The sequence below is a fragment of the Gymnodraco acuticeps genome, unplaced genomic scaffold (assembly GCF_902827175.1).
Source record: "Gymnodraco acuticeps unplaced genomic scaffold, fGymAcu1.1, whole genome shotgun sequence".
In the NCBI taxonomy this organism is placed as follows: Eukaryota; Metazoa; Chordata; class Actinopteri; order Perciformes; family Bathydraconidae; genus Gymnodraco; species Gymnodraco acuticeps.
Window position 1 is genome coordinate 6633 of NW_022989893.1, and position 13368 is coordinate 20000.

At 47.3% G+C, this 13368-nt stretch overlaps 1 protein-coding gene across 1 annotated transcript in view; it reads right to left on the bottom strand.

The window, feature by feature from the left end:
• Positions 1-384: 384 nt before the first annotated feature.
• LOC117537914 (ankyrin repeat and SOCS box protein 2-like) overlaps positions 385-13368 on the bottom strand; it is a gene marked incomplete at its 3' end in the record, with an annotated part of 15801 nt that continues 2817 nt past the window's right edge. Inside the window, 7 exon segments of the mRNA XM_034203322.1 lie at positions 385-946; positions 1055-1226; positions 3221-3466; positions 3615-3770; positions 10441-10610; positions 10703-10813; positions 13093-13245. Coding sequence (XP_034059213.1) covers positions 385-946; positions 1055-1226; positions 3221-3466; positions 3615-3770; positions 10441-10610; positions 10703-10813; positions 13093-13238 — 1563 coding nt within the window.

Sequence of the window (13368 nt, forward strand, 5' to 3'; positions counted from 1 at the left end):
TTTTTATATATCTGTTGTACTTTATTGTCTTTTATTGTGATTGTAGTATTTATTACATGTACAGCACTTTGGCCCGACCAATAATCGCTTTTAAATGGGCTTTATAAATAAACTTAGATTTAATTGATTTGATTTGATAACTGTCAATCAATCACATAACTGTCAATCAATCACAGAGCTGTCAATCAATCACAGAGCTTTCAATCAATCATAGAGCTGTCAATCACATAACTGTGAATCAATCACCTACATGTCAATCAATCACATAACTATCAATCACATAACTGTCAATCAATCACAGATCTGTCAATCAATCACAAACATGTCAATAAATCACCTAACTGTCAATCAATCACAGAATTGTCAAAACAGACGTTTGGTCACCTGAACGCCTCCGTGCTGTTCGGAGACCCTGTCTGAGTCCCTCTCTGATTGTGTGGTTTTGATTGGTGGATGAGTTCGGTTTCCATAGACACAGTTGAAGCAGGATCGGGCGTGGCCCCCGTGGTCGAGCAGGTACTTGAACATGGGCAGGTTCTTCATGGAGAACATGTAGACGGCAGGGAAGGTGGTGAGGTGTGTGGGGATGGAGGCGTTGATATCTGCTCTGTGCTCCACCAGCAGGGTGACGGTCTGGATGCAGTTCAGCCTCGCCGCCACCATCAGAGGTTTGAACATGTCCCGGTTGGGGTCTGCGCCGGCCGCCAGCAGCATGCGCACTGCATGGATGTTGTTGTTAATGACGGAGAAGTAGAGCGACGTGCTGCGGCGGTCCTGGTAGAGCCGCAGCCGTTCTTCAGACAGCTGAGCGTTCACATCAAAACCTGCCTCGATCAGAGCCTCCAGGACATCATCGCGGTTACGCTCAGCCGCCAGGTGAAGCGGGCTGATGCCGGCGCGGCGGACTCTGGTCTTACTGGTGACCGAGATCAACATGGAGACGATGCTGGGAATAGGAAACACAGGAATTAGACAAGACCAACTCTCGGAAAACTGTGGAAATTAGAGTGTGTGTGTGTTATTAGCTAAGGCAGACACAAATCCATGTTCTCACCTGTAGCTTCCTCTCTGAGCGGCAACGTGAAGCGGTAAAAACCCAGTTTTTCCTGGTTTGTTGGCATCAGCATTCTGAGAAAGGAGGAACTCCACGATCTTGTCGTGTCCATTTTTTGCAGCTTCATACAGAGCGGTGGCTCCATCAGCAGCCTGGCTGTTAATGTCTGCACCTGCAGTGACCGAAAGGGGAGCAGGATTTAGGGATCAGGATTCAGGGATCAGGATTCAGGGATCAGGATTCAGGGATCAGGGATCAGGATTCAATCAATCAATCAATGTTTATTTATAGCCCAATATTACAAATGTTACATTTGTCTCAGTGGACTTCACAGTTTGTACAGAATATCAGTATGACAATACGACACCCTCTGTCCTTAGACCCTCTGTCCTCAGACCCTCTGTCCTTAGACCCTCTGACCACAGACCCTCTGTCCTTAGACCCTCTGTCCTTAGACCCTCTGTCCTTAGACCCTCACATCTTACAAGGAAACACTTCCGGAGAAAACCCACAGTTTAAAGGGAAAAATGGGAGAAACCTCAGGGAGAGCAACAGAGGAGGGATCCCTCTCCCAGGACGGACAGACGTGCAATAGATGCCGTGTGTAAATTGAAAAGATAATACATTTGCAACATAGGTAGTCCAAATGTTTGGAAATGCATGTGTGTATAATAGGAAGATGAATCCACGAGGATATCCATCCAGGACCTATGATCCAGGACCACAGCCACGACTCAAGATCCAGGGCTCGCGATGCAGGACAGAGGAGCGCAGGATCATCCATGACTCCGGATCCCGGCGTATATAGACACCAAAAAGAAAGACATGTGGGGAAGCTGGGTTAATGGGAACATGAGAGTACACAGGTATAGACAGAGAGAAGGAAGAAGTAAGATGTCCCCCGACAAACTAAGCCAATATCAGCAAAACTAGGGGCTGAATCTAATCAGCCCTAACTATAAGCTTTATCAAAAAGGAAGGTCTTAAGCGCACTCTTACAAACGGATAGGGTGTCTGCCGATTCCACAAATGTGGAGCTTGATAAGAAAATGGATTCAGGGATCAGGATTCAGGGATCAGGATTCAGGGATCAGGATTCAGGGATCAGTAGGGATGTAACGGTTCACAGAGTTCACGGTTCGGTACAACAAGAAAAAGCAAAAAAAAGTCCCAGATGCATAATTCCAGGTTTGTTGTTATTTATTTTGAACAGTAGTGCAAGTTTCAGTTTCAAAATAAGGAACTCTGACATTTTGAATAATTCACTTTATTACACAGTTAAAAACAAACCACAAACACTCAGATGGCCATATTATCTATAATGGCTGATGTCAAACAAAAAGGTTCAATAAGCTGTAAAACTAAAAAGAATGTGTAAAATATTACATCATAAATAATAAGAAAGTGTTTCAAGAGTGCAAAGTCGTTGAAAAACATATGCCAAAAGCTTCCGTTATTTATTTTTGGTCTCTCGGCTCTCATGCCTATTGGCTTCTTAAAAACAGCGGGGATCAGCTGCTGCTGTCTTTTGCCGGGCTCCGTGATTGGCAAATCTGGCTGATGCCTTCTGATGTGATGTAACATGTTGGACGTGTTACCATTAGCATACCGCACCGCTGTCGAACAACGCCGACACACCGTCCTCGTCCGATCCACCACTCACACACTTCATCATTATTGTAGTCCACAGGGAACCCGAAATGTTCCCACACCGCTGATTTAAAAGAAGCAGGTGGGTTCTAGCTCCTGTGTGTTATCTGAAATCGCCAAACTAACTTTTCTTCTTCTTGTATTTTGTTCGTTTGTTGTTGTGTTTCTTCTTGTTCTTCATTTGTTGTTTAAGGGCGGCAGGCAAACAGCTTTTAGGCGCAATACCGCCCCCTGGATTATAAATAGTGTAATGGATACTGCCCTGAATGACAGACTTTTTTCCCACTTGTAAAAAAAAGGCGTATTCGTCGTGTGACTGCATGTGCCGAACCGTGACGTCCGAACCGTGACGTCCGAACCGTGACGTCCGAACCGTGACGTCCGAACCGTGACGGTACAGGACGAATACGGATACTGTTGCACCCCTAGGGATCAGGCATGTTGCTGTTTATTCTGCACATTTCTGCAGCTGCTGTTAGCATTAGCAGAGATCAATAAGGTAACCCATCCTCTTACCGTGTTTGAGGAGGAGGCGCAGGATTGCCAGCTGCCCGCTCTGCGAGGCGGTAAACAACGGCGAGAGGCCGTACACATTGACCAGAGTGTGTTTGGCTCCAGCCTTCAGCAGCATCTCACAGATCTCCGCGTTGTTTTGAATAGCAGCTTCGTGTAGGGCCGTGAAACTCCAAATACAGGGAGTGTTGACGGCTGCACCGTGGTTCAACAAGGCCGCCACTATTGCGGCGCTGCTCCTCTCACAGGCTGCAGAGAAACCAGAGTTTATTGAGGGAAATATCACCAGTCGACTACATACAGTATCACCATTTCAAACCCCTGCCCTACAGGATCATCTGAGTTCAGATCGTTATGTTGGTTATCTTAATGCCCAAATAAAAACCGTCAATTGTACCTTTGTAGAGCGGTGTCTCTTTGTCATAGTTGGGGGTATTAGTATCAGATCCCTTTTCCAGCAGCACCTGAACGCATGGCAACTGGTCTTTGCTGACAGCGACCATCAGAGCCGTCTCCCCGTGCTCGGTCCGCTTGTTGATCATCCCCGGCTGAGCTGAGCACGAACACCAGAGAAACTGTTTGTGAGAGTGTGTGTGTGTGTGTGTGTGTGTGTGTGTGTGTGTGTGTGTGTGTGTGTGTGTGTGTGTGTGTGTGTGTGTGTGTGTGCAGGGCCGTATCCAGGATTTCCTAAATACCGAGGTCCAAACATGCTAGGGGGGTTCGGGGGATACCCCCTGAGATTTTTGGGATTTTCATGATCTAGTTAGGTGCTTTTTAAGTCCTGTGGGGGGTCACAAATTGGATAATATATTGATTTCAACCCATGTCAGTGGGCTGACAATGTCAGCATCAATTATTTTGAAAGTGTAATACATAAGAATCAGTTGATTGTTACTATTAATGATCTGGACATGCAGAAGAGGCTAAAATGATCACAACACATTGTCAACATTCATTTTCCATGTCTCTCTCCTTTCCATAACCTGCAGCCTCTCTTCCATCGTCTTGAGTCTCTCTGTCTTCTTCCTGTTCATTACTCTCTCTGTCCTCTACTCTTTCTTTTTGTTCAATCTCTCCCTCGTTGTTCACTTTTTGCTCCTCCTCACTTGTCGCTCCTGCCAGTGAATTAATAATAATAATAATAATAAATAATATTTTTATAGCGCCTTTCAGGAAACCCAAGGTCGCTTTACAAGTCGGGTAGGGGGGGGGGGGGGAGTAGGGGAAAAAAGGCAGACAGGTTAAGGGGGTGGGGGGGGGGGGGAAGTAGCGGAAAAATAAACCTATTAAACTAACTATACAGTGGCGAAAGCCTTGGTAAAAAGGTGCGTTTTGAGGGCTTTTTTGAAAATGTCCAGGGTTGGGGCGCTGCGGATTTCGGGGGGGAGAGAGTTCCAGAGGGTGGGGGATGCCACACTGAAGGCTCTGTCACCAAAAGTCCGCAACCTGGTGCGGGGGGTGGAGAGGAGATCCTGTCCAGATGATCTTAGCTTCCGGGATGGAGTGTGGTAGCGGAGAAGGTCAGACAGGTATTGGGGGGCGAGGGCATGGAGGGATTTGTAAGTCAGAAGAAGGAGTTTATAGGTGATACGGTGCTTGACTGGGAGCCAGTGTAGGTGGATCAGGGTGGGGGTGATGTGCTGCCAGGGCTTGGTGTGAGTGAGCACCCTGGCAGCCGAGTTCTGCACATACTGGAGCCTGTCCAGGGCTTTACTGGGAACCCCGAACAGGACTCCGTTGCAGTAATCCAACCGGGAGGAGACGAATGCATGAATGAGGGTCTCGGCCACGGAATCAGAGAGTGATGGTCGTAGACGGGAGATGTTCCTGAGGTGATAGAAGGCAGACTTAGTGACGGATTTGATGTGTGACTGAAATGAGAGAGTGGAGTCAAGGATGACACCCAGGTTACGGACTTCGGGAGACGGGGAGATGGAACAGCCGTCAATGTGGAGGAGGAGATCCCCAACCTTCCGGAGCAGTGCTTTGGGGGCCACAACCATGAGCTCAGTCTTCTTACTGTTGAGTTTGAGTAGATTTGCTGTCATCCAGGTTTTTATGGCGTGGAGACAGTTGACCAAAGACTGTGGAGGGAGCTGGGCGGATGGTGAGGTGCTGAGATAGAGCTGAGTGTCGTCAGCGTAGCAGTGGAAATTGAGACCGAATTGACGTATGATCTGGCCAAGGGGGAGCATGTAAATGGTGAAAAGTAGGGGACCAAGCACGGAGCCTTGGGGGACACCATGGTTGACTGGGGCCGAGGGGGAGGATGAGCCGCTGATGCTAACAAACTGAGACCTGGTTGATAGATAGGACTGAAACCATGACAGAGCTGTGCCAGTGATGCCAAGGTTGTTAGAGAGGCATTTCAGGAGGACTGTATGAGAAACAGTGTCAAAAGCAGCAGAGAGGTCGAGGAGGATGAGAATACTGATTTGTCCGGAGTCAGCAGCGAGAAGGAGGTCATTAGTGATCTTGAGGAGGGCGGTCTCTGTGCTGTGATGTGCTCTGTAGGCTGACTGTAGGGGTTCGTAGAGCTCATGGTTGGACAGATGTTGATGAAGCTGGGCGGCGACTGCTCTTTCCAAGGTTTTGCTAAGGAAAGGAAGGTTGGAGATCGGTCGGTAGTTGTTCAGCTCCTCAGGGTCCAAACCAGGCTTCTTGAGGATGGGAGTGATGGAGGCGGTTTTGAAGCAGGAGGGAACTATACCAGATGACAGAGAGGAGTTGATGATGTCTGTTATGATGGGGCAGAGGGTGGGAAGGCAGGCCTTGACCAGCACCGTGGGCATGGGGTCAAGGGAGCAGGTGGAGGCCTTAGCATTGGTCACCAGCTTCGAGACCAGTGGAACATCCACTGGGGAGAAGGAGGAGAGAGAGTATTGGGGATTGAGGGGTTGAGCCGGGAGTGTGCATTTCTGTGTCAGGGGCCAGTGCAGAGAGGGGGAGGGGGCGGGCACCAGGAGTTGTTGATGAATGGAGATCACCTTAGCCTGAAAAAAGTTGAGGAATTTGGAGCAGAGGTCAGGAGCTTCAGCAGTGTGCGTGGCAGGGAGGGGGCGGAGCAGTCGGTTGATGGTGGAGAATAAGGATCTGGGGTGATTTTGTTGTGAGGTGATGAGGGAGGAGTAGTAGGCGGTCTTGGTCTTGGAGAGAGCCTCCTTGTAGGACCTTACATGGTCCACCAGGGCCATACGGTGGACGGTGAGGCCAGTTCGTCTGGAAAGCCGCTCCAACCGACGACCAGTTTGCTTCATTGTGCGAAGATCAGAGGTGAACCATGGTGCCGGGCGGAGAAAAGACACCGTCCGGCTTCTGAGGGGAGCCAGAGAGTCCAGGCTGAGAGAGAGGGCAGTGTTGTAGCGGGCCACCAACACGTCCGGCGAGGTGTCGGAGAGAGCCGGGGCCATGTGGGTTATGAGGAGGTCTGATAGGGCTGATGCACTCACTGATTTGGTGTCTCTGAAGGTGATTGTGCGCCTGGGGCGCTGCTTGGGCAGGGGGATGGGGATGGTGAAGATGATGGCATGGTGGTCTGATACTGCCAGGTCTAGGCGCTGCAGATGAGAGGGGGGGGGCACCAGTGGAGCAGACTAGATCCAGCGTGTGACCTTTGGAGTGGGTGGGGCCCTGGACATGCTGTGTTATGTTGAGGCAGTCCAGAAGTGACAGAAATTCTGTGGCAAAGCTACAGCTGGAGGAGTCGACGTGGATGTTAAAATCTCCCAGCAGATAGGTGGAAGGTGATTTAGAGCAGAGAGAGGACAGAAGCTCACTCAGCTCGGACATGAAGGTGGTGGAAGCTTGGGGGGGGCGGTAAATCAGGGCAACCTGGAGTAGAGGTGATCCGGAGAGCGAGAATGTAATACACTCAAATGATGTGATATTGGGAGAGGGAATCTCCCTGACCCGGATACCTGCTCGGTGGATAACAGCCAGCCCGCCGCCGCGGCCCGTGGAGCGAGGTTTATGGAGGTAAATATAGCCTGGGGGAGTAGCTTGGTTGAGAGCGAAGAAATCCTGCTGGTTCTGCCATGTCTCCGTTAAACATAAGAAATCAAGTTTCTTATCAATGATGATGTCATGGATGAGTAATGCTTTATTATTGAGGGAGCGGGTATTGAGCAGCATGAAGGTGGCTGCAGAGGAGACAGGAGGAGTGCTACTGTCAGAGCAGGCCAGGGGCTTCAGACAGCTGGTGCGCACGTGACGTGTGTTTAGATGACGTCGACAGGCAACACGGAAGTACAGAGCCGATTGTACCACAGGAATACTAGAATTTGTGTGAATAAATTTGTAGCGGGATGATCTGTGTATGTAGCGGGGGCGCTGCAAGAGTCCTGATGATCTGATGGCATCCAGGCAGACTGGTGCAGCAGAGCTGAAAAAACTCCGAAGTTGGAGAGCGGAGTATTGAAGCACCATATCCACAGCAGCTAACCGGCTAGCTACCGAGCCTCGGGCAACAGCACTCCGCGGTGCAATGATTGGAGCTAACTCACGGACAGTTCGGCCCTCGAGGCAACAGTCAATCCGGTTTAGGGATAATCCAGGTGGCGAGAGAGGTGGAAGTCCGAGCCAAAAACCCAGGGGAAAACGGGATTCGGCGGCTGTCGATGCTAACAGCTGACAGGTAGCTAGCCCCAGACAGCTGATCCACAGAAATGGTGAGTAGCCGGATGAAAAACTGAACAACGCGATCATCACACAGTTATGACAGAACAGTAGGCTATATATGATCCAGCAGTCAAATCGAACACTTTTTTTCAAGGCAAGAGAAGTTAAAACGCAGACGGAGAAGCGGCGAACAAGCAACGCCAGCGTCCTCTCACGTCCGAGTATGGATATGAAAAGATCAGACTCTCTCAGAGGTGAGAAAAGCAATTAAAAGCAATTCAGCTATTTAGTTCATTTCACTTGTTTGTTGGCATTCTTTTTTTTATTTAAATTTGTTTGATTCTCAAAAGAGAACAAAGATGTAAGCAAATTGTGTTTTATACAATTGTATGTTATTATGACATCATAACTGTTACAGTTAGGTATGTTTTAAAATTATGCCTATTGTAAATGAAGACTATTGTTATAGATACATAGATAGATAAATACAGTGGCGACTGGTCATTAGGGGTATGTGGGGCACAGCCCCACCTAGTGTCAGCAGAAAGTATTAAAATAATGATTACAACAAAATGCAAAAAATAAATTAAAAAATATATAAAATATATTTTAAGATCATGTTTAATCATCTGATTCGTCTGTACATTGCTGTTTTAGTATGTGTTCTTCTAATTAGTGTGTGCCTATTGAGCTGTTTAGAGCCATGTGGGACAAAACCCGATCCTGCCCCTCCCTCTCACTGTCTAAGTGAACGGTGACTGTAAAAACTACACTGCGCATGCTCAGAGTATTTTCCTATTTAATGTGTGTGGCCAAAAATAATGACCATAGAGCTGCCATCCCTACCATACGTCATCTCACATAATTCAGAGCTGATTGGCTGTAAGTACGTGTGCCGCGAAAAGTGTGGTGTGTGAAGAGGAGAGAGACGCGTCCTAAAACCAGGAAGTAAGCTGCGCATGGCTTCCCTCCACAAAAAAGCAATGAGATTTCTCCATAGGATTTTAGAAAATAGCTCAAAATAAGATCTGTGGGAAACGTAGCTGTTAGATAAATGTACGTTTTGTTCAGCCGGATAATATCCACATGTCTACCCAACTTTTATCATTTTCGAATCATAAATCCATCATTTAGAGTTATGATAGACTTTTGAAACTACAAGAAGATAAGGAGGACTTTTACAAAAAAGTAATAGAGATGTTTGTCCAGAAGGATAGGCAAATGGACTTCATCTTCAAGTCAAGGTAAGACCACCATTTTATTGAAAATGGGATCTTACTAAGAGAGAACAATTCAATATTTAAATGATACAATTACATTTTTTGGGTATCCTTCTGTTGAACTGTCTGTTTAAAATTAATTGAAGCATCAGACTAAAAAAGCTTTTGAAAATAATATTATATTTTGATTTAGGTGAAAATATAATATTTGTAAACCTGAAGAGTCAGAGCCTCAGCAGCCATGAACCTCACTTATATATAGACATCTGAGTTTTTTGTGCCCCACCACTTTTGTACATATAGAAACGCCACTGGATAAATAGATAGATAAATAGATGGGTTATTAAGCCTACATTATGTTGTGTGACTCCAGTTCCTCCCTGACTTCCATCACTTTCTCTCTCTCTCTTTCTCTCTGCCTGTCCTGTCTCTTCCTTACCAAAGCTGAGCTTCGACTGACGTAGTCTTTTCATTATATCTGAGTCAGTGTAAAAAGAAAACAATACAATGTTTGTTATATCTTCAATGTTTACTCAAATTGAAATGAAAGAAAAGCATTACAATGTTTGTTAAAAGGTAATCCTTCTGACATTGGATGAACGTAATTAACTTTAGCTCTCTAGCTAGTTTATTCACGCAATTTAAACCAAAGTATAGCCTATAGCTGCAATATAAGTTAGTGTGCATGTTGTCGGACGTCCACTGACTAACGTACAGCGTTCACACAGGATCTGCTGGTCATATGATGTCCTGATGAACAGAAACACAAGCAGCCCGCTGGACTCAGATCTCTAGATACTTCATCACTCCTTCGCTGCTCCGATATAAGTCCGACTCCGGGCTGCGGTGGTTTGTTGATACATGTTGTCTTCTTCTGTTTGCTTTAACAGAGGCTACGTAGTTATGCAGCGCCCCCATGGTCAGTAAATGGAAGTACTACAAAGAACCCCATTTAGTGCAATTATTTCACAAGTTTTGTTATACACAGCTCGGAAAATATTACCGAGGTCCGGACCTCGGTGACCTCAATGGTGGATACGGCCGTGTGTGTGTGTGTGTGTGTGTGTGTGGTGTGTGTGTGTGTGTGTGTGTGTGTGGTGTGTGTGTGTGTGTGTGTGTGTGTGTGGTGTGTGTGTGTGTGTGTGGTGTGTGTGTGTGGTGTGTGTGTGTGGTGTGTGTGTGTGTGTGGTGTGTGTGGTGTGTTGTGTGTGTGTGTGGTGTGGTGTGTGTGTGTGTGTGTGTGTGTGTGTGTGTGTGTGTGTGTGTGTGTGTGTGTGTGGTGTGTGTGTGTGTGTGTGTGTGTGTGTGTGTGTGGTGTGTGTGTGTGTGTGTGTGTGTGTGTGTGTGTGTGTGTGTGTGTGTGTGTGTGTGTGTGTGAGAGAGTACCTGACAGCAGTACTCTCAGACAGCTGTCCTGCCCATACCATGCCGCCTGGTGAATGGCGAGCCAGCCCGGTTTACTTGGAAGCATCAGGTTTGTTTCCTGGACCATCGTCAGCGCTTTCACTTTGCTAACATCCCCGACACGGACCGCTCTGAACAGAGGCTCCTCCTCCCTGCAGGGAAGAGACACATCAGGTACAGGTGAGATAGGTGAGACAGGTAGAACAGGTGCTAAGGTGAGACAGGTGAACAGAACTGGACTCACGCCTCAGGTTCTGGAGCGATGTGGACCAGACTGCCATCAGGTCGGCGATACGCCACCATGCTCTTCCCAGCTCCCGTCATGAAGCGACTGATGGTCCCATCAAACGTCTTCCTGTCACAGTGACACATCCAATCAGAGCTTAGACACTGACCCAACAGTCAATCAGATCTCAGAATATGACTCAAAAACCAATCAGAGCACTGTCAACACCTTATTGACATGCATACAATGCAAGTTTGAGTAGTGCAGGAATAAGTCCTGAAGGCCTTACATGAGTCAGCTTTTTTAGCCCTTCCGGTTTGCTTGTCTTGTAGTCAATGGTTTTCTGAATGTGTTTTTGGTTGTATTAGGGTATTCGTTATTCTCGTGTCCAGGAGAGAAGCTTTAAAAGTAAGAGACAATGGAGTCTCTGAGAAAGATTCAAATGGGTACTTTAATGAAATGGCGCGGTAATGAAACAGACAGGAGGTAGTTGGAGAGAGAGAAGCTGCAGCTTCCTCTCGCAGTCCGGGCCGTGGAGAAGATGCCCCACACACATTTGTCTTTCCCGCTTGCCTGCATCCCCCTTTGCTCCTCCTCTCTGGGGCTGTGACGTAATCTTCCGCCATCCTTTCACCAATGTCCGATATCGCACATAACAGAGGATTTCGACATTTACATTCATTGCTTACTTCCACACGCCTTTTCTCCTCCTTATCTCTTTCATGACTTTTTATTTATTGCATTGTGACGGCTGTAATTCGTTACTTTTCCGTAAAGCCTGAAGTCAAGCTACTGTTGGTATTTCGGAGATCTTTTCTGGAATAGCTTTTCAAAATAAACTTTAACCACAGGCGAAAGCTAACCGGAAGTATTTTCACAATACAACAGTTATACAATTACTGATGTTTAATCTATCTTATATCATTAAATATTGATTTTAATTTGTTGTTAGACTGAAATAAGGTCTGTGGTTCATAAGAACTTGTCAATTAACTACAGGGGTCCCTCAGGGCTCTGTTCTTGGTCCCCTCCTCTTCTCCCTGTACACAAACTCGCTCGGATCAGTCATTAGCCCGCATGGTTTTTCATACCACTGCTACGCTGATGACACCCAATTAATTCTGTCCTTTCCCCGCTCAGAGACCCAGGTCGTCGCACGCATCTCCGCTTGTCTAGCTGACATCTCTCAGTGGATGTCTGCTCACCACCTCAAGCGCAACCTTGACAAGACTGAGCTGCTCTTCCTCCCGGGAAAAGATTGTCCCACTCTTGACCTAACAATCAACATCGGCACCTCAGTTGTTTCCCCGACTCAGACTGCAAGGAATCTGGGTGTGACCCTAGATAACAACCTGTCCTTCACTGCAAACATCGCTGCTACAACCCGCTGCTGCAGATACACGCTTTACAACATCAGGAAGATACGTCCCCAGCTGACACAGAAAGCGACTCAGGTTCTGGTCCAGGCTCTCGTCATCTCACGCCTAGACTACTGCAACTCCCTCCTGGCTGGTCTACCTGCATGTGCCATCCGACCTCTGCAGCTCATCCAGAATGCAGCGGCTCGTCTGGTCTTCAACCTTCCTAAATGTTCCCACACCACTCCGCTCCTCCGCTCCCTTCACTGGCTTCCGGTAACTGCTAGAATCCACTTCAAGACACTGGTACTTGCTTACCATGCTGCGAATGGATCTGGCCCTTCCTACATCCAGGACATGGTTAAACCGTACACCCCAGCGCGTGCACTACGCTCTGCATCAGCCAAACGACTCGTTGCGCCCTCGCTGCGAGGGGGACCCAAGTTCCCATCGGCGAAAACACGTGGGTTTGCTATCCTGGCTCCAAGATGGTGGAATGAGCTCCCCATTGACATCAGGACGGCAGAAAGCTTGCACATCTTCCAGACTGAAAACTCATCTCTTTCGACTCCACTTCGAGGGATAGAACTATTAACGAAGCACTTATATACTAATAAAGGACTGGCTTACCTAAAGCCAGTTGAGTAGCACTTGAAATGTTTGGCTCTATGAAACCTGATGTACTTATATGATTCTGTTTTCTTCAAGGTTGTGTCTTCCTGGTCGAATGTACTTATTGTAAGTCGCTTTGGATAAAAGCGTCAGCTAAATGCAATGTAATGTAATGTAATGTAATAAGAGATCTTTGCAAAAGAAGGTCATAAATGAGACTGAACGTCATTAAGCCAACATGGAGAGGATCAGGCAGATGCTGCCTTCAGGGTCCACTACAGAAATAGGACTTCCCTGCACAACGATATTGTCACTGCTGAAAGAAATAAGAGGAACATCCATTTATTAGCTGATACCAGCATTCTGATTGTCAGTGCAATCTGCCCGAATGAAAGTCAAACAAAGAGGAAGAGGAAATAAAACCATAAGGTCACCTACGGGTCAGGAGGCTCTTCACTTGGAGGATTGTGGGAGCTGTGGTTTAAAGATGGGCTGTCCGTCAGACTGCGTGTGATGGCGAGCTGCAGCAGCTCTTCATCACACAGGTTACTGTAGACAGAATAATCTTCAAAGTAGTCCGCCATGCTGCAGCTGTGAGGAGAAACGTCATAAAACAGACACCAGCACTGACTGCATACATGTCTGTTGGTGTGCAGCAGCACTGACTGCATACATGTCTGTTGGTGTGAAGCAGCACTGACTGCATACATGTCT